Here is a 25,231-nt window from a genome sequence, read left to right as displayed (position 1 = left end):
GATCAGAAGAACATGGGTTAACAGCTTCATTCAAGTCATCTAACTACTCTCGTCTCAATTTTCTTTTTTTTCTAAGTTTCCCCTTCTTTTCCGTTGTGAGTCTCGGTTCTAAGTTAAGTTTTGCAGCAAAGTTTTGTTCCACGATTCGACAAAAACTAGCTTCAGACAAAGACTTTCAATCCATCCGCCAGCACACGTCAATGTCACACAGCACAGTGATTGGCCGCCCCAGACCCAGGCAAGAGGAGACCAGCCAACGAACTCAGGAAACCCCTTTTTACGCAGACAAAGGGAATCCCCAAAGCAAAGACAAGCAAGAACTGCCTCCAGACTCTTAAGCTGAACTGGTGCATTGATATAGATTTAATAACCTGCCTAAAAACGATACAAGGGTTAAATTAATGCTTGATGGTTCGTTCAGGTTATGTCTTATAAGTGCATATAGAAACTTGGGATTTCATCATCTCACTCTTAAAACTCATTCTTTCCTCACTCTCTCTTTCTTTCTGCAACTCGTATGAATGTGTGTGCGTGTGTTTGTGTTAGATATTAGTTTAGTCTATGTGTTAGAATAATCAATAAAATCTTGTTTGTATTTTAAAGAGAAGCGTTACTTGTGTTATGTGCTTACAAATTTAATGTCTTAAACTGCTGATCTAAGTTACCTTGCTAATAAATAGTGTTTCACTATAGTTTGGAAATTTATATCCGCTGCAGAGCGGATGGTTACGGCCGGTTCAAATGAACCTTGAACGAGTCATTTGCTCGGTCGTAACAAGTGATTCTTTTGAATTCCCTATAAATTGATTAATAATTCCTTTGAGCTAAATTAAATTGTCAGAATCACTCTATTAACGCTACAGTTAATTTGTCTATTTATCTTTATCATATTTAAAACGGTTTATAGTTGTTTAATCTGCTGGAAGGTGAAGAATGTGTGGTAAAAGTTGTTGAACTGTGTCTGTGTCTGTAGAATCAGAGTCCTCATCAATGATGTTCAAACTGAGACTGATGGAGGAGTTTCGGTATCTGAGTGAAGAAATATCACCTGGTCGAAGACAACTACTGAACGATGTCTTCATTGAACCTCACATCACGGAACCAGATTCTCACATCAATAATAATAAAGAAATCATAAGCAACAACATTTTTGAAATCAGGACCATTTTAATGAAGGGTGAAGCTGGCATTGGCAAAACTGTGGCTGTGCAGAAGTTCATCCTGGACTGGGCTGAAGAGAAATCAAACCATGACATCGAATATATATTTCTGATCCCTTTCCAGAAGCTGAAGATTATCATAGAGACGGAGAAGGAGTGTAGCTTCATGGAGCTTCTGCAGCGATGCTGGGAAAACACTGAACATCTGAATCCTGAGTCTAGGATCATGCTGATCTTTGATGGACTAAATGAGTTTAAAGTTCCTCTAGATTTCCAAACCACAAAGAAGATTAAAGATCCAAACAAACCAGCCTCAGTCTCTGATCTACTGACAAACCTCATGATGGGAAATCTGCTTCCAAACACTCAGATCTGGATCACCAGCAGACCGGCAGCAGCCAATCAGATTCCTGTGAGGTTTATTGATCGTGTGACAGAGATCCAGGGCTTTAATGATGAACAGAAGGAGGAGTATTTCAGAAAGAGCATCAGTGATCTGAGTAAGGCCAATAAAGTCATCAGTCTCATCCAGAAATCTCCACGCATCAACAGCATGTGTTATTCACCAGATTACTGCAGAATCATCGCAGCGATTCCAGAGGAAATCATCAGAACAGGCGGTTCAGATTTCCCCAAGACTCTCACTCAGATGTACAGCAAACTCCTGTTAGCTCAGATGAACAAGAGTCGAGAGAGAAGAGAGACCATCATCGCTCTGGGGAAAATAGCGTTTGACCTGTTGGTAAATGCCAACTCTCTCTTCAATGATGAAGATTTGAAGAAACATGGAATTAGAGACGAACATGTTCTGACAAACTCATTGATAATAAAAGTGATTGAAGACAAAAGCAAGTGTAAATTCTTCTTTTTCATGAATCACAGAACACAGGAGTTTCTGGCAGCTTTGTATGCGGCTGATGTCATTAATGGAGGAAACCCACTCCAGCTCAGAGATCTCTCCAGTCTGAAGCTTGAGCTCGGAGAGAAGAGCTTCACAGACTACGATTCACTCCAGAAAGTGATGAACATTGCTTTACAGAAACAGATGGATCTCTTCTTCTGCTTCTTACTGGGTCTGAGACTGGAGTCCAGTCAGAGAGCTTTAAAAGACCTCCTGAAACAGAGAAGAAGAAGCTCTTCATCCAGTCAAGACACAGTTCAACACATCAAAACAATGATCATGAATTCCTCTTCAGAAAATGCAGACAAATGCAGTCTCCTGTTCGACTGTTTGAAAGAGCTGGATGACCGTTATCTAATCCAGGAGATAAAGACACATCTGAAATCTGGACTCAGACTCTCTCCTGATGAGTCTTCAGCTCTGATGAGTGTGTTGCCGAACCCAGAAGAGAAGCTGGATGAGATTAAATATCATCAATCAGAGGAACTGAGGGTGATGGAGGTGTGTTTAGTGATTCATGTCTACCTGTGATCCAGAAACAATCATTAATTTAATTTCATGTTCTCATATCTGTAATATTTCAGTACAGGAGACAATAAGAATTAACTCTTGTTTAAAAAACAAGATATTATATGTTTCAGACCTTTCCGTCAAATGATTTGCTAATTTATCAAGTCCTTTTTCCTCCAGGTTCAAAATACAGACAGTCAAAGGATCACTGACCGGTAATATTCTTACATCACAAAACATGCCTTTTTAATTAATTTAAAGAGGGTGGATTTAAAAACATTAATTTTAATCAATATTGGCTCATGACAATAGCTCCTAATAAATAATTGTCCAGATGGATAAATACAAACAATGTGTCCTCCGCTAAAAATGAGTTTGGCACAGAAGATTAAGGAAAGCCTAACAACACCCACAGCCTATTGGAGCTTATTGCTTTAATGAAAGATTATGAAGGCAAACATTGATATCTTCGGAACAGTGGAGTTTTATTTACAATAAGACCAAGAACATGATTTGAGAAAGTAAGGAGAGACAGTTTTGTTTACATGTTTTTGTTGTGTGACAATAATTAATGTGAAGCGGTCAAAGCTGTGTTTTATCGTGAATAAAATCAAAATCAAGAATTGGAACTAACCGTTTTATAATTCACTTTTGTATAATGGAAAATTATTTTTTTTAAAGTTGATAACGTTTTTTATTTTATTTTATTTCTTATCAGCCCCAGAAGTTGTGATCTTCCTTTGGCCGAGCAGAAGAAGAGCTCCAGTCTGAGGAAGTCAGGTTAGATCTTCTCACATGATCATCCAGTAGAAGGTCTGAAATACTAGTATGGAGGGTTTGGGAGGTTGTAGAAATGTTTTATGAACAGCCAGACCTGTGGCTGAACTCTCTCTTGTTCCTTAGACATGTTGGTTAGTTGCAGACACTTAATATTCCACAGTGTTATTGATCAGACTGTCCTAACGCTGTTGGATGAGAACTGAGCTGAGCTGATGATGACATCACTGCTTTCTCCAGAGCTGCTTTATAGATAAATGAACTAATTTAATAATTGATGAACTTTACAACGGAACTGAATCAACATTTCAGCTGATCAATCACACTATTTTCTTTTAGAGCTGCTGTACAGCAGAAATTTAACTCTGTTTGCATCATTGAATCATTTTCCTGTTATCACTAGCCAGGTTTCCATCCCAGGATTTTTTTGCCAAACAAAAAACAACAACAAAAACGCGCTTAGCACTTCAAAATGTTTACCGATATAGCTGATGGATATGCTAATTATCAATACAAGTGTATCATGCAATAATTATCATGCAAGTGTCAACACTATTTTTCCGTTTAAATTTAGCACATCAAATCTATGTTGATACTTGAAATGTCACGAAAAACTAGTTTGAAAACACTTTTTTTCTTTAACGCATATACTGTAAATTTGGTGTCACATGACAGAATTAGCCTACGCAATGTCTGTGTTCGTAAAGGGTTTGTGCAGCCTTAAAATTTCAAGTTTAGTCAACTTAAAATGTGAAGTTGTATTAAGCGACAACTTGGATCTTTGAGTTATCTTGAGTTAAATCTGGGAAAGTTATTGAGTTAAGTTGTGATAGCGAATTGCAACAATGTTTTTTTATTTTTTATTTGCAATAGGCAGTTGTTTCTCACATAATACAAATAATAAGCATATTACCAAATTATTTTCAATCTACATTCTAATAAAAGTGAATAAAAAAATAATAGCTAAAACTGCACACTTTTCTGAATATTGCATGCTTAATGATCAAGTAATGATCTAAATAGTCTTAATGTAAAAAAAACATGACACTTGTTAATAAAAATAATTTTATGTATACAATTTAATAATATATAATAAAGTTTTGTTTCAAAATGCATAAGGAAAATGTTGCAGCTTGAAAATCTCTAGCTCCTCAAAAATATAAATGGAGCGCGGACCCCAAGATGTCCACAAGAGGGCACTAGGGGGTCCATGGAAAACTTGACAGAAACAAAAATATTTTAAAAAAATACTTCTTCTTTTTTTATCCTAAAGATATTAATAATCAAATCCACATAGTTTCGTGATTTATAAGAGTGGATCCTTGTAATGTATTTATCCCAAAATACTTTGCACTCCTAACGTTTTGTAAGTTGAACAGAGCAATAAGTGGCTATATATGTGCTTTACAAATGTTGGAAAGATTTTTGAAGAATCCCGCTCCTGCAAGTAGTTTGTGTCAATAAGCAAAAAACTTGAAAATATGACAAATCTTACTTTACGTTTGGTTTTACCTGTATGTTAAAGCAGGGAGTGAGGGACACCAATGTGTTCTCTCCAAGAAACCATCCAATGAAACCATCCAAGCTCAAACGCCGTCTACAGCAGAAACATCCCAATGAGGTGGAAAATCGACTGACTATTTCAAACATCAGGAGTTGTGTTCGGCCCGGCAAACTAGTACTTTTCCCTGAGAGGTGTTTAAATGCGTCACACCCTCCACATCGCATATGCTAAGAAACCACACACAGTTGGCGAAGCATTATTATTACCAGCTACTAAAGAAGACATCGCCTGGGAGTTATTGGGAGATGAAGCGGCACGAAAGGTAGATTGTCTGCCATTGTCATTCAATATAGTGAGCAGACGCATAGGTGAGATGGCCAATGATATTGCATCGCAACTTTTAGAACAACTGCAAACCAGTGAATACTCTGGCTACAGTTGGATGAAAGCACTGGTATAAATCAAGCACAGCTAATGGTCTATATTCGTTTCCATAAGAACTTATTTTTGTAAACCCCTTAAAGGCAGAACTACAGGGCAGGCCATATTTAATATGATGAATCAATTCATGACGGAGAGTTCAATAGACTGGTCTCGGTGTGTTGGAGTGTGTGCTGAAGGTGCTAACGCTATGACCGGTGAGCACAGCGGCGTTATGACTCTGATCAGAGAGAAAGAGGCCAATGCTGTTGCCACACACCGTATGCTTCCCGGGATGCTCTTGTGGCCAAACCAACTGATGATGATGTGCATCAAGTGCTGAGGGATGTAGTAAAAACTGAACTCAGTTAAATTACACCCCTTGAAACACAGCTTTTCAGTTCACTCTGCAGAGAAATGGGCGCTGATGCTCCACTCAGAGGCACGCTGGCTGTCCCGCAGGGCTGTGTTAAGTGGTGTGTATGCGCTGCCAAAGAGCTGAGAGAGTTTCTCTCTGGTGAAACGTCAGAGCTTTCCATATGCTTTGAGGATTGGCTCATGGATACTGAAGTTGATGTACATGGCAAATTTCGTCCAGCATCTCAATGTCCTTAATCAGAGCATGCAAGGACACAATGTTCAAATGCTGAATGCACAAGATATGGTGCAAACATTCACACAAAAATGATCCCTGTGCTAAAGCAAACTGCAAGAGGGAGGGTTTTTTTTTTTTGAATGAACTTTATAGTTTGTGTTCTCTCGGCCACATCAAACTGCGACTGCCTTGACTGCATGTTCAAAGCGTACGCTAAAGATTGTCGCTATATCACCAAACACTTCACTTTACCAATTTTTTTATGGACATTTTGCATACAGGACAAATGAGCTTCCTTGGGCCCAAACCCATGGGCTTCATCACATAAAGCAGTTACATGTCGTCCTAGTCCGGGCAGACCAGCTGTCCCACTTCACTGTGATCTTCTAAATAATAATCCTAACTTAGTAATTGGCCTATTATTTGTGAAAATAGTAAGGAGTCCCATTCACAAAAGAAATATATTTGAAATATATTTTCAGGATATATTTTGGAATATATGCAAATATTTGAAATTGGCCCAATAAATATATTTCATACTTATATTTCATATATTTTTGTTATATTTCAGAATATATTTCAATGTATTTGGAATATATGCCACATATATTTTTGACACTTTTGGGGACCCATACAGAAAAAAATACATTGAAATATATTCTGAAATATAACAAAAATATATGAAATATAAGTATGAAATATATTTATTGGGCCAATTTCAAATATTTGCATATATTCCAAAATATATCCTGAAAATATATTTCAAATATATTTCTTTTGTGTATGGGGTAAACTGGCCATTTTCAGTTGTATCATTACTCTCTGCATTTTTTACAAATATCTGGCATGTGAAAGATACGATATAATTTGCGATAGGCTATACGCAAAATATATGTATATATTGTATGTGTGTTGCAGGCGTTGACTTAAAGGGAGTGCATCAGTCGATCCTCTCTACTTGCTCTGAGAGTCGTTGGTCTCCAGGAGCTCCTGAATCTCCTCAGAGTATGTGCCTCTTTTTACTAAAACTGTCATTTTTAAGCTGAGACTACAGTTATAGGAGAATAAACTTATGCTACAGACTTAAGTCCAGTTGGTTAGTTCACTCCTACTTTGGTTTTGTCTCTTTCCAGAATCTGTGCATGTATCATGCAGATAAACTGGTGTTTTAAGATGCTGATTGGCTTTGCATTACATTAGCTGATAGATTGGACAGAGCTTTGCACAGTCAAGGTCTATGGCATGGGAACACGTAACCATCAGAGAAGATCATTACCAGATTACAGTTCATTTCATGACTGTTAAACCATGACTTCTGGCAAGTTTTGTGGATAGAAATGGACATTTTGAGACATACCAATTTGATACCATCAACAGAAGGCATGATTATTGCAGCACGTACCTTGAACTGGTCACAAACAGGATTAGGACAGGATTATTCATGTTTTTCTTTTGTGTTAATTTTCAGCTGTAAGGTAGAAACTGATAGTGGAAAAATGAAGCTCTTTCCTCCCTCATCTGCACTACTGATCTTTTTTTCTGTAACACACTTTAGCACTTAGATACATCATAATGTAACCAGTACTTTCATTTATTTTATCCTGTAGACATTCTGAACATTAAAATCCAAATGAAACTTTTCATTAGTTTAAAAGGTGACTAGCTTGCATAGCCTATTTTACTTCACTAACCTCCAGGGACGTGCAAAGAGTTTATCAGGGGCAGGGGCTCAAATGTAAGAAAGGGGCAATATGTAAAAAATATATATATTACGGCTGGGAATCGATAAAAAAAAAAAAAAACTAATTAATCGCACAATTTGCTGTGATTAATCGCAATTAATCACATTTCCCCCAAACTTGTAATCATCAATATAAGGGGGGAAAATTAAAAATGGCCACACAAATTGGACAGAAAATAGCCCTATATTAAAATATAAAACATCAATATATTATTCTTCATTCAATTCTATGCAACATACTCAGATTTAACAGATTTATTTTTTGACCAGAGTGGTAATATATAATCATTACCACTCTGTTTAATAAAAAAAGTATTGTGTGTCATATGAAAGTATGATGCCCTTCTTCTCAGTTTGAGCCACTGCCCACAAAATGTGTCTTGAGGCTAATATAATAACCTATTCCTTTTATATATTTGTTGATTTGTTTTATTTAATAATGTTTTTCTAAATTATAATCATGTGGTTATATTATGTTTATTATTTAGATGAAATAAATTAAAATTAAATAATATACAGTGAGGTCGATATCATTAGCATTCAGAGTGTATATTCTTTTTAATTAATGATTTAACCTTTGTTTCACTGTCATATTTATAGTGTCCATTCGATCTAAAGGCTACTGTGGATTGAGGAATCAGGGAGCCACATGTTATCTGAATGCAGTGCTGCAAACGCTCTTCATGACTGAGAAGTTCAGAACAGCTGTCAAGGAGTGAGTTTATCTCTGACTTGCAAGATCATGATCTTTTATAACACTATTATAGTAATGATAACAAATGCTGTGTTACTCCACAGGTTAAAAATAAAGAGGGAAAAAAGTGTTTCTTTTGCACTTCACATGTTATTCAGCGATTTAGAGTCCAAGACTGGAAGTGTGGAAACAAATAGAGTCACAAATGCTCTACACATTGGAAATGGTAAGTTGATTATGTGCATGAATCTTTACTGTACCAGTGTGGGGGGTCCACACTGAAAAAAATCCACACTTTTTTTTTTTTTAATTAGTTTTATTTTTCCACATTTTTAATGAGTTTGAATCCACAAAAGTTCTAAGCAGTTTTATTTCAGTGTGTGAGCAGCAGGTTGCAGCAGAATATTATCAGGCGATTCTGAGTGAGATGGATGAAAACCCGGCCAAGGTACGATCTAAACTCATGAGAAGGTGCTGTGTGTGACAGAGTAAAACTGATAACAGTTTCTCTTCAGACAGAAACATTGTAAAATTATCTGATAAGCCATGAGATAAGATGCTGAAAAAGTTAAGATTTAAGATTTAAAAGACACTATGGGCCAGATTTACTAATGGGATTCACCATTGTGCAATATTTTACAGATATTCCAGGGAAAGAAGAAACACTCAACCACCTGTAGACATGGGAACCATGAACCCATTGAGGAAATAATTACATTTTTTTCTTTGGCCATTGCTATGGACTCTGATCAATATAAAATTGATGTAGTAAGTATTACAAGATAATAAATGCAGTCATTTACAGCCTGAACCAAAGGCATATAAAAAATATAGCCAACGATTTATAAGTATTAAAATTATAAGGTACTTACAAGTAATTTGCAAACTATTAATTATAGTTATAGTTAATTCATAAAGTTTAGATGAAGAAGAAACATCTGACACAAGCTAGATACAGAACTTAAAAAACTGAGAAATACATTAAGTCTCCTGAGCATTGAAATAAAAACCTCTAAGCAATTTCAGACTAAAATGATCAGAAACTGCTTGGAGGTTGAATTTTAAAAATGATAAATTAAAATTAAAATCCAGGCAGGAATTGGGGTTAATAGTTTGTCTTGGGTATAAAACCCCACTCATAAAAGTTCATACAAATTAATTCTCATGATTTTGTCACCTTGTACAAATGATAAGTTCAAGATGAATAAATCCAGTCACTGTTTCCCCACGAGGTACAGTAGTTTTATTGTTTGCCCTGATTTCTTATTCTTAAATTGCATGTTTCAGGAAGAGAGTCTGAATGCACAGTTTGAAGTGAAGCTCATGTACGGAGAGGATCAGCTGTTCTGTGAAAAATGCAACACTATGACTGACATGGAAATGGTGAGATTTATATTTTACTAAAAGTTGTTTTGGTTCCACTTTATTTCGATAGTCCACTATAGACATTCTACTAACTATCAGTAACTTTTGAACTTCATGTCAACTAACTCTCATTAGAGTATTATAGGCTGTAGTCGACTCTCAGTAGACTGGTAGGTTAGGGTTAGGTGTTAGGGGTCAGGTTAGGAGAATAAGTTGACTTGTAGTTGCCAAGCTCGTTGTCTTTTGACTTCCGGTCTGTATTTTCACAGCAATGTTGCGCATTTATGAATGAATGGCTTGTTTGAAAATATTCCCGGTCTACTGACATTTGCTTTAAACATTACAATCCTCATGATAACTTCCGTTAACTTTACATTAATTAAATCCACTTCAAAAGCTAATTACTCCTGGACAGCAATGCCATAGAGATACAGAGCGACCGCAAAAATGGAAGTCCAAAGACAATATTCTAAAGATGGCGGCGCCCTCGTTTCTCTGGTGCATAAGGTCTATAGTCAGTAGAATATCTGTTGAGGAGCATCAGGATAAAGAGTTAGCAGATATTCAGCAGACAGTCTACTAATACTCCAATGACTGATAGTTGACATTTAGCTGCAAAGTTACTGATAGTTAGTATGTCTGAAGTGGACTATTGAAATAAAGTGTTACTGTTGTTGTTTTAAGTTCTACATTAGTTTCTTTTTAAAATTAATTTTAAGCTTCAATAGTCTTATCAAATCTCTTACGTGTTAATGAAACTATGAACACTGAGATTTAAAAACATTTATTCTGTGAGAGATATTGTTAAGTGAAAACACTACATGACTGTAACGCAGTTCAGATGTTACGGGAAGAAGGAGGCGGGAACCGGCGAACATTCAAACACATTTAATAAATAAATAAATACAAAAACGAAAGAATAAGCCAGCAGCCCCTCGCGGACAACTGCTGGCCACACAAAACAGAAACAAAACATAACATCAAACTCAGGCCTGTTCCTCTCTCGCTCTTCACTGTCGTCGCTCCTCCGTGAGAGATACGAGACCGGTGCGTCGTGCAGGTGTGGCTCATCATAATCACGCCACCGGCCTCGTCCTGGGGTGCGTTTCCCGAAAGCATCGTTGGCCAACTATGGTCGCAAGTTCATCGCAATGTCCATTGAACTCTATTGGTAACGAGGGAACTTGCGACCATAGTTGGCTAACGATGCTTTCGGGAAACGCACCCCTGCTCGCCACAGTGACACATTAAACAAAAGAGACTAATATTGGCAATACAAATAGTATATAATAAATATACAGGTAAATAAATATAACAGTATGTTCTATGAGGTTGGTAGAATTGAAAAATTGCTGACTTTATTCTAAATGAGATTATATTTCTTTCAGAAATGCACCATTTCTGAGCTGCCAGAAGTTCTGACTCTACATCTGCAGAGATTTTACTTGGATTACAACTACATGACTTTCAAGAAGAACAACTGTCCTGTTCAAATTCCTCTCCAGTTATCATTGCAGGTCTGACTACTTTGTGCTTTAAACCCTATGATCCCTGATTCTGACACTTCACTTATAACATACAGCCTTCTGTGAATGTGCTCCATTGATTCACTTTTATTGGTTCATGAGTGGGTAACTGTATTTATAACCAGCTAAATATTATATTAACCAGGGATGGGCATCGTCTTTCCTGCAGAGTTTAGGTCCATCTCTGATAAAAACTCACCTGCCCATATCTTTCTAGTAATCCTGAAGACATTAATTAGCTTTGTTCAGGTGCAGGAACCTGGCCCTCAGGACTGTCGATGCCCATCCCTGATATAGACATTTCTATAGAGTAGTGCTCTCCAACATCCTGCAGATTTCAGCTTCAACCCTAATCAAACACACCTGAACAAGCTAATCGATGTCCTCAGAGTTACTTTATTCTTAAAGACAGGTGTGCTGAACTGAAGTCTGCAGGACAGAGGCTCTCCAAGAGCAGGGTTGGAGACTGCTATGGTGTATATAGACATTTTATCAGTCAGACCTCTATGTAAGCATGAATGTGCACAGTACCAATACTTAAATATTATAATCTGCTATTTCAGGAAGAGGGTGGTGTTCATCATGTCTATGACCTGTACGCTATAGTCAATCACACTGGTTCCCTCAGTGGTGGACACTACTATGCTGACATCAAGTCATTTGAGGACCATCAGTGGTATCGATTTAACGACTCCACTGTGTACAGGGTGAGTTTATCTCTCTTTAATAACTCATTACACACATTCACAGCTAGATGTCCAATAGCTGTTTTTGTGTGGACACACAGTAAGTCACATTGTCAAGCATGCAAATATATTTCTGCATTTAAACTTCTGAGTCCTTGATTGTTTTTGGTGCAATCTTTTTTATTTGTGAATAAATGGGAAGACTGTGGGACATAATCTTTGCCCTTGTGTTTTTACAGATTCAGAATGTCAATGTCAGGTAAGAGACTTTATGATGTCACTTAATAAAACTACTTTACATTTTTCTAGTGTTTTAGTGTATGATTTGTATAATCTTAGAGCTACTAGGGGGCGGGATTGGGATTGGGATCCCGGTACCCTACGCTAATCTCGCGGGAGGGGGTGGTTTGACATTTGTGGTGCTGGCATTACTTTATCTTTTGGTCAGTTTAATTAACACAATGTTTTATCTCTGTTATTCTGAATGAATTTTTTCACAATTTCTACAAGCTGTAACAGAGTGTTTGTGGGTGTGGGCAATAATGGTCAGAAACCCAGGGTGAATGGGAAAACAGTCCCGCACAGGGCTGTAATATGGACCACTCTTAACTGTAATGTAGAAACTTTTTCTGTGAAGCTGCTTTAAAATGATATGAATTGTGAAAGGCACTATGAAAATGAATGTGAACTGAATTTAATTGGCAGCCAGGAATCTGTGCAAATGCACTGTGGAATCATCAGTGTAGTGATGCAGTTTGTAGCGCATCATTGCAGTTTAACTGTTGCATTTATTTTTAACAGATACATCGTCTCTGACACGGCATGCTTGCTCTTCTTCAGAAAATGTAAGCAATATTTCAATATTGTGTAATATTTTCTCATGTGTATTTATTTTCACATACATACAATATTTGTTTTACCCAAACCAGTAATGGACCATCAGACTGAAGAGGAGAATCATCCGTCTCCAGCAGAAATAAGAGGTTTGTTTCCACTCTCAACTCTTTACATGATCAAGACAGTCTTAACAGCATCTCCAGTAACAACACGCTCTATCACTCAGCTTTTCACTTTCCTTTTATTATATATAAGTATTTCTATATTATTTAAGTTGGTTAATATATAGTGTAATTAATATTCACAAGTCTGATAACAAACATGACATTTGCAACAGTGTTGCTGTAGTGAATATCATCCGTGTTGTGATTCAGCTGTACTCAACGAGACAAGACTTGCAGACTCAAACACTGCAGTCAGATTAGAGAGTGGGGTATTATATTACATATCATAAAAGATTATCTTTCATAGCATGTCTGCTCTGACCTGATTAAACTGTTCATATTTAGACGTTTTCGCATCACTTGTATCAGGGCCTCAACACACTTCTCAACACAAACGTCATGCATACAAACCATAAAGAGCATTACACATGTCATATGTTCTGTGGAAAGTCAAAAAGTCTTGCTTTATTGTAATTATTGTTTGGTTCTTTCCCCAAGAAGAAAAACCTGAAAGAGAAAAACCGGAAGAATCCAGAAGACCAGAAGGTCGTGTGATCTTCACAGCAGATTCAGATAATGATGAGAAAGGAGCACAAATGACCAACTTGTTGCAAGAAACACTTAGAATAATATTTACATTCTGGTGGGGTTTGTTAGTGTTCTCTTGCATACTTATTATTCTTGTTGCTTGCCATACTTCTTCTTCTTCTTCTTCTCCTTCTTCTTCTGGACAAAGTTTGGCGCATAACCCCTCCAACTAGCCTGGCTAACGTCAGACCACTTTCTCATTGAGATGTGGTCTGGGAACCACATGTGCATTTTCTCGTATTTGAGGCGTGGTTTACGAATGCCCAGAGCTGTTTATTGGGCGCTACAAATGTCTATCAAATGCGCCTGTACGCAGCTCATAGCCAATCGTTTCAATTATACCAGATGACGTATGTAGAGCGACAGATATTCGACAAAGAAGACGACGATGGGTCAGAGATTTATGTGTACACCAGAGAGTCCTGCACGGGTCCGATTTTGTAAATCCGCACCCGCCTGTACCCGCAGTGCTTAAAACAGCATCCGACCCGTTTCCCGATAGCAGCACTAAATAAAATCTGCACCGACCCGCTTAAAATAGAACCGACACCCGACGCGCACCCGAAATAAAATCAGTTTAGCCAATCACATTAGACACAATTACAAAAATGTTTATTGCCAGAACAGAAGTTATTACAGGACAATTAACACAAGGACAACTTCAGCCGAAGCTGTCAAAAGGCCGATACATGAAGAACATGGCTAACTTTACCACAAAACTGAGTAGCCTTAACATTTTACCAGTCGAACAGACGCGGCTACAACACTATATGCCACGCAATTTCATCTAGCCTACATCAGACACAGACAGTTCTGGGTTCAAACACGCCCTGCACACCACACATACTTAACAGTGTTAAATATGAAAAATACCGTTCGATAGAACTGCTTTGTTACCACAGTTTCTGCGTGCTTCCTCAGGGATGAAGTTCCACATCTGCTGCTATCCAACACAAAAATGTTTGCAGCAAAGCCTTTCACATTATTTTCCCTCGGCACAAATAAACCGATGTTGATTTTAAATTATTTTATCAACTTGAAATACAGGCATATTTTTGTAGATGTGTTCCTAAAAATATGCATATATTTTTACGTCTCATGTTAGATCCATAGATATAAACAAACTGCTTCGGTGTGTCGCATAGATGTCGTCATCGTCTTGCTGCTCCCTCCCCGTTCTGTGATTGGTTCCCTAACTGAGGCGAAAATCTGGTCCATGGTAGCCAGACTGCCTAGCAGCGTGAATAAAATCACGCTGCGCACAAGGCAGCATGGGGAAACCCAGGCTACCCTCCATCACCGTTTGTCACAGACACCAGTGTCATATCGACCGGCACATTAAGGAGAGGTGTGCTAAGACTTTTCTAAGCGATCGGGTGCACGATGTTCACACAGCAGACGAAAAAGCTGCCAAAAAAGTCCCATTGACTTGCTCCATGCTTGTGCCTATTCGGCCATAGTGCGTACTAAATGCACTCGTTATTAAAGATTTGAAGAACTCTATACAAACTCCATAGTAACCATCTTTGACAACTACCAACCACCTAGTAACACCATAGCAACCACCAAAAATACAGTTAGCAACCACCCTGAACACCCTAGCAAAATCTAGAAATGATCTAATAACCACCAAACATACCCTAGCAACCACCCAGAACACTCTAGCAACTGCCTAGCAATGCCCTAACAACCACCAAGAACACCCTAGCAACCACCCAGAATAACCTAGCAACCGCCTAGCAACACCATAGTAACCACCAGAATACCCTAGCAACCACCTATCAACACCATAGCAACCACCTAGCAACACCATAGCAACTACCCAGAAAACCCTAGCAACCGCCTAGAAATGACCTAACAACCACCCAGCACACACTAGCAACACCCTAGCAACCACCCATAATACCTCAGCATCAGCTTAGCAACCGCCTAGCAACAACCCAGAACACCCTAGCAACCAACCAGAATACCCTAGGAACCGCCTAGCAACAGCATAGCAATCACCCAGAACACCCTAGCAACCACCTAGCAACACCCTAGCAACCACCCAGAATACCCAAGCAAACCACCTAGCAACACCATAGCAACTACATAGAACACCTTAGCAACCACCTAGCAACCACCCAGAACATCATAGCAACCGTTTGTTTGAGTTAAACAAACGCTTTTTATTACAATTGTCATTACTATTGCGACACACGATAGACAAAAGAGAATTAGGGCAGACGAGACATGGACCTGTCGGGTGAAGGGCCCCCTCCTCCAGACTCCAGACACATTTTCTTCAGGAAATGTTCATTCTAGTTTGCTTTTATTATTTTGTTTCTTTTTTTATTTGTTTTTGAATTAATTTTTACATTGTTTTTAAAGTAATAGACTGACACGTGTGGATATTCATATAAATTAAATGAAAATATACCATTGAAAATACAATTAAATCAAAATCTGTTTACAGATTTATACTGTTATTTTATTGAGAATAGGTTAAAAAAAAAGAAGCAAACTTCCAACTGTGACAATACTTGCTGGTCTTGTTCTGTGTATGTAATTTAGTTTAACATTTAAACTCTTGTAACCAGGAAATGTATTTACGTGAAGTTTTGAATGACCTTGTTTTTATTTTTGTTTGTTTCTTAAAATATACAGATCATCTCGAAGGGAGACTAACGATTTCAAGAGATAGAAATGACTAAACTTTCCATTGAAACCGAACAGATTTGAATACATTGCTTTGTGTTGTTGATCACATTTAAGATAATTAAAATAACATATTACGTACCCTAATGTTCAATAATCTGTGGATATAAAATGAAAAAGTGATTCTTTTTTAAAAAGATTTTTATTATTTCAGTTTCTACAGAAAATGTATTTAATCAAAGCCAATCTTTTCATATTTCATTTACAATTCTGTATGTACATTTAAAAAGTAATTGTGAATGACCCAAGAATAAAAATGCGTAAAGTGTAAGCTGGTCTTAATCATGTTCATTTTAATCTATGTAAATATCAGTACATGAAAACAATATAATAAAAGTCTTGGGATACAATCCCATATTAAGTGGTTTGAGTGTGTTATTTCAATGCAAAGTCATTAGCAATGCATTTAACATACTGGTGTTTTCCCGGAGCAGCCTGAAATTGTCCTGCTCAAAGTCATAATAGCTAAGAGGTCATTCCTATGAGCAAAACAATAATGAGATATTATTATTAATCATTGTACTTTAGATGACAGCTCACTGATGCTGCCTTCCAGGTATCCTTTGAGATAATGAACACAGTTCATGTGGATTAATACATAAGCCTGAGCCAGAACTTTATTGGATTATATGATCTATAGTAGGGCTGGTGGGGGGCGATATTCCCAAAAATATGTTCATAATATTTTTAATATCAGTCGGTATTGATATTTATCAAAATATTTATTTACCAAAGAAATGTTTTCCACATATTTCTTAGACCTTCACTCTAAAAAGTGCAGGGTTAAAAATAACTCAACCTTAACCACACCGCTGGGTCACTATTGGACAGAACACGCGATGGGTTGGTTTGACCCAAGTGCTGGGTTTTATCATTTAACCCATATTCCTGGGTCATTCATTTGACCCAACCAGTGGGTGAAAATAACCATCTTGCTGGGTTAAGTCTTACTCATGTGCTGGGTTATTTCTTGTCTCATTGCCTTAATAAAATTAGTAACAAATACTTGTTATATTACGAATGTAAAATTATAACATCTACAAAGACAGCCTTCATGCTTTCAATATGGACCTAGGCAAAGCTAGACAGACTTTCTTCTCAAATATTATAAACAGTAATTTAAACAACACACGCACTCTTTTTGCTACTGTAGAGAGACTGACAAACCCCCCAAGCCATATTCCCAGTGAAATGCTCTCAGACAACAAGTGCAGTGAGTTTGCTTCTTACTTCTCTGAGAAAATCAGTAATATCAGAAAGGTGATCAGCACATCCTTGAGTTGCCCTGGGGTCAGACAGATCAAACCACTTGAGAAAGTAGTTACTATGTCTGACTTCAAAGAAATTGATGGCAAAATTTTGGAAGAAACTGTACAGCACCTTAAAACATCAACCTGTGCTCTTGACACACTTCCCACATCATTTTTCAAAAGTGTGTTAAACAGTTTAGAAGCAGATCTTCTAGAAGTGGTAAATGCCTCACTTCTCTCTGGGAGTTTTCCAAACTCCCTGAAAACTGCAGTTGTCAAGCCCCTCCTGAAAAAGAACAATCTGGATAAGACCATATTAAGCAACTATAGACCGATCTCAAATCTTCCTTTCATAGGCAAGATCATTGAAAAAGTTGTCTTCAATCAGCTGAACAAATTCTTATGCTCAAATGGATACTTTGACAATTTTCAGTCTGGTTTCCGACCGCACCACAGCACAGAGACAGCGCTCATAAAGATAATAAACGATATTCGCTTAAATACTGATTCAGGCAAATTATCAGTGCTGGTGATACTCGACCTCAGTGCTGCATTTGACACTGTCGATCATAACATACTTCTGGACAGGCTGGAAAACTGGGTGGGGCTTTCTGGGATAGTCCTAAAATGGTTCAGGTCATACTTAGATGGGAGAGGTTATTATGTGAGTATAGGAGATCATAAGTCTGAGTGGACATCCATGACATGCGGAGTCCCTCAAGGCTCGATTCTTGCACCACTCCTGTTCAACCTGTATATGCTCCCAATGAGCCAAATAATGAGAAAGAACCAAATCTCTAACCACAGCTATGCAGACGACACACAGATCTACTTAGCCCTATCGCCTAACGATTACAGCCCCATTGACTCCCTGTGCCAATGCATTGATGAAGTCAACAGTTGGATGTGTCAAAACTTTCTTCAGTTAAACAAAGACAAAACTGAAGTCATTGCATTTGGAAACAAAGATGAAGTTCTCAAGGTGAACGCATACCTTCACTCTAGGGGTCAAACAACTAAACATCAAGTCAGGAATCTCGGTGTGACACTAGAGTCAGACCTTAGTTTCAGTAGTCATGTCAAAGCAATAACTAAATCAGCATACTATCATCTGAAAAATATTGCAAGAATTAGATGCTTTGTTTCCAGACAAGACTTAGAGAAACTTGTTCATGCTTTCATCACCAGCAGGGTGGATTATTGTAATGGACTCCTCACTGGCCTTCCCAAAAAGACCATAAGACAGTGTCAGCTCATACAGAACGCTGAGCAGAACCAGAACATATGAACACATCACACCAGTCCTCAGGTCTTTACACTGGCTCCCAGTTAGATTTAGGATTGATTTTAAAGTATTATTACTGGTATATAAATCATTCAATGGCCTAGGACCTCAATACATTGCAGATATGCTCACTGAATATAAACCCAACAGATCACTCAGATCATTAGGATCATATCAGCTAGAAATACCAAGGGTTCACTCTAAGCATGGCGAGTCTGCTTTTAGCTATTATGCCAGCCGCAGCTGGAACCAGCTTCCAGAGGAGATCAGATGTGCTCCTACTGTAGTCACTTTCAAATCCAGACTCAAAACACATCTGTTTAGCTGTGCATTTACTGAATGAGCACTATGCCACTGTTCGTCCGACTGTTTGTACTGTGTTTTATTTTTTATTCTTCTTAACTGTTTTAATTATTATTATTTCTTGTTATTATTTTAATTTCTTCTATGTAAAGCACTTGAATTGCCATTGTGTATGAAATGTGCTATATAAATAAACTTGCCTTGCCTTGCCTAGAGCTCGTTCATCTGGATATTGATTACAATTGCTGTTTTTGTAATTGTGAAAGAGTGCACTTATATTTTGAATGTTCCTGTTCTTCAAATTTTTTTTCAGATGAGATGTCTCAATTTCTAGGTGTTAAAATGAACTGCAACCTAGTCTTAAATTTGCCATCTGTCTTGATGACACAAATGAAAATGATTTTTCCAAAAGAAAAATATCGATTTGTTTTTGTTATTAGTAAAATTTTATATTCATCAAACTAAATGGAGTAACTCAAAACCCAAATTTGCTCATTTTAAAGCGGCATATAAAATGTATTTAGAGTCTGTAAAGTAAAAAAAAATAATAATAATTCGAAAAGCCCAAAGATTTGTATCTCTGCTAAATGAATTTAACATTAATAATGTGATGTTTGTCATGCCCCTTACTTTTATTTTTAAGTTTCTTTTTTATTTTTTTGGTTATTTATTTTATTTTAGTATTGGTTCAAGTTATACTTACCAAAAATAATAATAAAAAAACGCAAATTCCGGCGAGTGTCACTACGGGAAGCGGAGAGAGTCAAACTTTTTTTTTTTTTTTTTTTTATTGAAATAAATGATTCAAGAAACAGTGATTCCAGCAATTTAGCATACATCAGCAATGTTTTAGAAGACAAGTATCACACCTTTAGACAAATTGACAAGTCATCACAAAAAAACAAAAAAAAAACAAAACAATAATAATAATAATAATAATAATAACAATAAAAATAATATAACCCAAAGAGAAAAAAAAATTATATTTCCTCCTTTTTCCTAATTAGACATTCAATATTCAGATAGTTTAGTAAACATAGTGGGGACATTACAGTATTAAGAATTTCTCCATAAATTTTAACAAAATTTCATTCTTTTTATTTTTAATTAATTTTAACGATTTCTTTAGTGATTCCATCTCGATTAAGAATAAACTACATTTAGGTATGCATTTTGCAAATTTTTGTTTATGGATGTAATATTTACCATGCAAGATGTAAAAGTTCACCACATATTCAACCATTCTGTGTCTGTGTGTGAAAGAACATATAACATCTTTTAGAGATAATTTATAATTCACCTTTCTTGGGGCAAAAAGAAAAGAACTAACATCAGACCAAAACTTTAACGATACATCACAGTTGTAAAACAAATGAGCCAAGTCTTCCTCATGTACAGTACAAAAAATACATTTGTTGTCAATGTCCATGAATTTTAATAACAAAGCTTTACATGGGTAGATTTTGTGAAGTATTTTAAAGTGTACCTCTTTAACTTTATTTAGCATACAAAATTTATTTGGATTTAACCATGCCTCTTTCCAATGAATATCAGCGATTTGTGCATTCCAAAAAAATTTCCCTCTAGGAGAGATTTTATGATTGGATTGAAAAATGAATCTGATATTTTTATTATTACAGGAATGAGAAAATAGTTTGATACCATCGACTATTAACTCAGGAAGTTTCTTTTCGCTACTTCCAAAAGTAAGGTGACTTTTCATCAAATGTTTTAACCCATTGGGAATAGCTTTAACAACTTGCTGAAACTCTTTAAATGGAATGGGGAAATTGTAGATAAACATAAAATCTTCATAAGACAAAACATTTCCATTTTCATCAAACAAATCCATGACAAAATATATATTTTTTTCAAACCATTTACGTAAAAATAAAGATTTATTCCTAGAGGTAATAAGACAATTGTTCCAGAGAAGCATTTTGTGTGGAGAAAAATTGTGATGGAAACCAATTTTCCAAGCTAATAACACTTGCTGGTAAAATTTGGATAAATTAATTGGTAATTTCCCAGGCAGATAGTTACATCTCAGTAGAAAAGCTAAGCCTCCGAGCTTGTTAAAGATGGACTGAGGAATAAAGAACCATAATGAATTTTCATTTCTTTGACAGTTTCTTAACCAATTAAGTTTAAAAGTATTGTTAATATCAAAAAAATCTAACATCTCTAAGCCACCATCAACTCTTTTGCCTGATATAATGTCCTTTTTTAATTTGCAAGGTTTATTTTTCCAAATAAAGTCGAGAAAGGTTTTATTAATTTCTTTGGAAGTTTTATCACTGACGTGAAGGGAGAGAGCTGGGTAAACAAATCTGGAAAGACCCTCAGCTTTGGAAAGCAAAACTCTCCCAAACAAAGTCAAATCCCTTTGTAACCAGTTGTTAAAGATATTTTTAGTTTTTTTAATTTTAGGCATAAAATTCAGTTGTTCACGTGTGTGTTTATTTTTAGAAATATGAATGCCAAGGTATTTAACAGAGTCCTTTACTGGTATGCCTTCAACTAATAGATCTATAGAATCATGTATAAATAATATTTCACATTTCTTAAGGTTTAACATTAAACCAGAGGATCTGGAAAATTTGGACATACATTCCAGGGCTGTTTTAACTTGGTTTTTATCTCTCAGAAATAAAGCAGTGTCATCTGCCAATTGAGAAATTTTGATTTCTCTATCAAATATTTTCAGTCCCATAATGTTATGATTATTCAAAATGTGAATAGAAAGAAGTTCAGCCACTAATAAAAACAGAAAGGGAGAGATTGGACAGCCTTGTCGTATGCCACGATGAATCCCAAATCTTTTAGAGGTTCCCATATTAAGAATAATAGAGCTATTAATATCTTTATAAAACATTTTTATGACATCAATGAAATTATTGCCAAAACCAAAAACTTTTAGTGAGTGGAGTAAGAAGCCGTGTTCGATGGTGTCAAAGGCTTTACAAAAATCTAACAACATAATAAGAGCCCCTGAATCAATTTGATCAGAATAGTCTAGAAGGTCAATTATAAGGCGAATATTATTACTAATGTGCCTATTTTTCATGAAACCTGTTTGAGTCTCATTAATAATTTCATTTAATCCGGATTTTAATCTTTTTGCATATACTAGTGCAAACAATTTATAGTCTATATTTAATAGAGTGATAGGTCTCCAATTATCTATATTTTGGGCATCTTTATCAGGTTTAGGAATCAGGGAGATTAATCCTTGTTTCATAGTTGTGACCAAATCCTTTTTTTCAATACATTCATTAAACAATAAGAAAAGGGGATCTTCCAATACCTTCCAAAAGTGTTGGTAAAATTCAATTGAAAGTCCATCTGGACCCGGACTCTTACCCTTTTTCATATATTGGAGAGCTGACAGTAATTCCTCCTTCTTAAGGTCAGAGTCACAATGGTTTTGGAAGTCATTACTGATTAATGGAATAAAATCTTGAATGTCATTAGTAAATGATTTACAAAGGTCATAATTAAAGTTAGACTGATAAAGTTTTTCATAAAAGGAGCTGACAAAATCTGAAATTAGTTTGGGATCCTTGCATAAGGTGTTGTTAATATATAATGCAGACAAAGAATTTCTCTTAAAATTCCTTTTTTCAAGGGCAAAAAAATAGGCTGTATTCCTCTCTCCCTTTTCTATCCATCTAGCTCTTGAACGCACAAAAGCTCCACTGGCCTTGCTAATATACAAGTCATCAAGTTTTAATTTTAAGGACTGGAGCTCACTTTCCTGTGTTTGAGAGAGTGTCTGAACTTTCCAAAGAGTATCAATTTTGTTTAATAGTTCTGTTTCTGTGCAATCTCTGTCTTTTTTTAATTCCTTACTTCTCCTAATAGCTAATTCTCTGGATTTGAATTTAAATAACTCCCATTTAGATGCATAATCTGATTTCTCTGAATTAAAAATGTTGGTGGCTAACGTTTCAATATTTTTTGTAAAAATGTTATCTTCTAAAATAGAGTTGTTAAGTTTCCAATATCCACGGAGGCAGCTGGGTTTATGAGCAGTCTGTAAAGACAACTCAATCAGAAGGTGATCTGAAAAGGGAGCATAATGATGGGAGATATCTTGAACATATTGTAGCAGACTGAATGAAATAAGAAATAGGTCAATTCTCGATTTTAAGGACTTTGACGCATTGCTCCATGTATATTCAAATGAATTACTATTAAAGTAGCGCCACGAATCCACCAAAGATAGATCTTTGCATATGGAATCAATAATATTAGAGCTTTGAGAGTGAGGTCTTACTTTCCTTGGAAACCTATCCATTAAATCATCGGGGACTTCATTAAAATCTCCCGTGACTACTAACTTAGCATTTGGGGTTGTTTTCAGCAATTGAGATAGAATAAGAGAAATGTCAGTGAAAAAGATATTATTCATAGAGTGCGAGTTAAACCCGTAAACATTACAAATAACAAAGATGGCATTATCTAATTTAACAGTTAGAATAACCCATCTGCCTTCAGGGGATGACATAGAATTAACAATATCTCCTTTAAACTTATGAATTAAAATAAGAACACCAGCTGAATTATTTGACCCATGACTAAAATAAACCATATCGCCCCATTGAGCTTTCCAAAATTTTGAATCAGAAGCGGCCGAATGTGTCTCTTGCAAGAAAATAAAATCTGCATTATAACGTCTACAAAACAGAAAAATTGCTTTTCTTTTAATGTCATCTCTTAAGCCCCGCACATTTAAAGAAACAATGTTCAGCTGTTTGAACTCGAATTTGTCCATTAACAAATAAAAGTATGATCAAAAATTAGAGGGAAAAAGAAAGAAAAGAAAAATGACAACCACAAAGTGTAGCTATTGAACACCTAACTTGAAAGTTCTGTAACTAACGCTGTTTCCCCTAAGAAGGATCAGGGAATTAGTAGAATAAGGTCGAAAAGCCCTTAGAAGAATGTCAACAATATAACTGGGCAAACGTGCAGAAAAAAAATAAATCGAACCTGACACGCGGTTAGAAACTTGTAGTCAGTTTACGGATGCTGTGCTGAATTGGCAGCGATTCTCTTGTTATTGATAACAGCAAAGGGACCGCTGAAACCGGCCTTCTTTCCCTCCTTCCGTGCCGCCAGGACAAGGGGCCTAGGTTTATTCCGACTATCAATGTCCGCTTTGGAGAGAGATTCCTTGATACAGAGAGCGTGCTCTCTCAGGTAGAGAGAATTCTTAGCTTCCACCCATAAGATGTCGCGGTACCTACTTAGTTAAAGACTTAGGTAAAGTTGGTTTTATATTCGCATATTCGCACATTCGCGGACTTCCGCGTTCAATAACTCGTGAACTAAACGTTGTTGCTACACAAAACACCTATCACATATAACTACAGATTAAACACCAGAAGCTACAACATAATTTTCCTCAAAACGATCTTTCCTTCGCACTGGACAAAATACATTGATCTCTATGCGCAGGCTGCTAAGAAGGGACCATCTGCAAAGTGCAAACCCGAAGGAAAGCTCGTTTTGAGGAAGATTTAAATATTAAAACAATGATTTGTGTAGTAACAATATTCAGCTCACGAGATATTGAACGCGGAACTCCGCGAATATGCGAATATAAAATCAACTTTACCCAAGTTAGGCACTTGATCATGTAGGTAGGACCTTCAGGACCACATACGTGGACAGCACCATGAACATAGTCAAGAAAAAATAAAAATAAATAAAGTTGCCAACCAGGGTAGAAATTGTTTCAGGTTTGATATTTGCTGCATATTGCTTTAGTGTACTTGTTGACTTGTAGACTGCTTTTGTGTAGGCTACTGTACACAGTACGCAAATGTTTTATGTAAAAGTTACAGTAATTCACCAAAGGGATTTTTTTCATGTTCCAAAGGTTGTAGTATGGTCCTACTGACCAGACTGACTTACTACATGTGAAATTTTGACAATACCTCCCTTACTGTACGTTCAGTATACAAATATTAATTAAAAAAAATTACAGCAATTCACCTAAAGTATTTTTTCCTGTTCCAAAGGCTGTAGTGCTTTCCTAGTGACCACACTGACTTACTACAGGTGGAATTTTGACAATACCTCCCTTACTGTACGTTCAATAAACAAATAAGTTTAAGAAAAAATTACAGTAATTCACCTAAAGTATTTTTCCCTGTTCCAAAGGAAGTAGGCTAGTGCTTTCCTAGTGACCACACTGACTTACTACAGGTGGAATTTTGA

General features: G+C 36.4%; 2 protein-coding genes across 2 annotated transcripts in view; one reads left to right on the top strand and one right to left on the bottom strand.

Annotated features, from left to right (window-relative positions):
• The window catches only part of LOC311071288 (uncharacterized protein), a 34,855-nt gene extending 18,415 nt beyond the window's left edge, over window positions 1–16,440 (top strand). Inside the window, exons 7-21 of the mRNA XM_084095607.1 lie at window positions 974–2,562; window positions 2,752–2,786; window positions 3,290–3,351; window positions 6,786–6,872; window positions 8,209–8,323; window positions 8,407–8,528; window positions 8,680–8,750; window positions 8,945–9,070; window positions 9,590–9,685; window positions 11,056–11,184; window positions 11,757–11,900; window positions 12,119–12,138; window positions 12,681–12,724; window positions 12,809–12,862; window positions 13,379–16,440. Coding sequence (XP_083951733.1) covers window positions 974–2,562; window positions 2,752–2,786; window positions 3,290–3,351; window positions 6,786–6,872; window positions 8,209–8,323; window positions 8,407–8,528; window positions 8,680–8,750; window positions 8,945–9,070; window positions 9,590–9,685; window positions 11,056–11,184; window positions 11,757–11,900; window positions 12,119–12,138; window positions 12,681–12,724; window positions 12,809–12,862; window positions 13,379–13,641 — 2,957 coding nt within the window. The 3' untranslated portion in view covers window positions 13,642–16,440. The remainder of the gene's footprint in view (window positions 1–973; window positions 2,563–2,751; window positions 2,787–3,289; window positions 3,352–6,785; window positions 6,873–8,208; window positions 8,324–8,406; window positions 8,529–8,679; window positions 8,751–8,944; window positions 9,071–9,589; window positions 9,686–11,055; window positions 11,185–11,756; window positions 11,901–12,118; window positions 12,139–12,680; window positions 12,725–12,808; window positions 12,863–13,378) is intronic.
• A 7,093-nt stretch (window positions 16,441–23,533) lies between these two features.
• Window positions 23,534–25,231, bottom strand: part of LOC311071303 (uncharacterized protein) — a 32,346-nt gene continuing 30,648 nt past the window's right edge. Inside the window, exon 2 of the mRNA XM_084095654.1 lies at window positions 23,534–24,251. Coding sequence (XP_083951780.1) covers window positions 24,029–24,251 — 223 coding nt within the window. The 3' untranslated portion in view covers window positions 23,534–24,028. The remainder of the gene's footprint in view (window positions 24,252–25,231) is intronic.

Source organism: Abramis brama (assembly GCF_963993115.1).
Source record: "Abramis brama genome assembly, chromosome: 20".
In the NCBI taxonomy this organism is placed as follows: domain Eukaryota; kingdom Metazoa; phylum Chordata; class Actinopteri; order Cypriniformes; family Leuciscidae; genus Abramis; species Abramis brama.
Note: the sequence above shows the minus strand (reverse complement) of the source record. Positions and strands in the feature narration are given on the sequence as shown.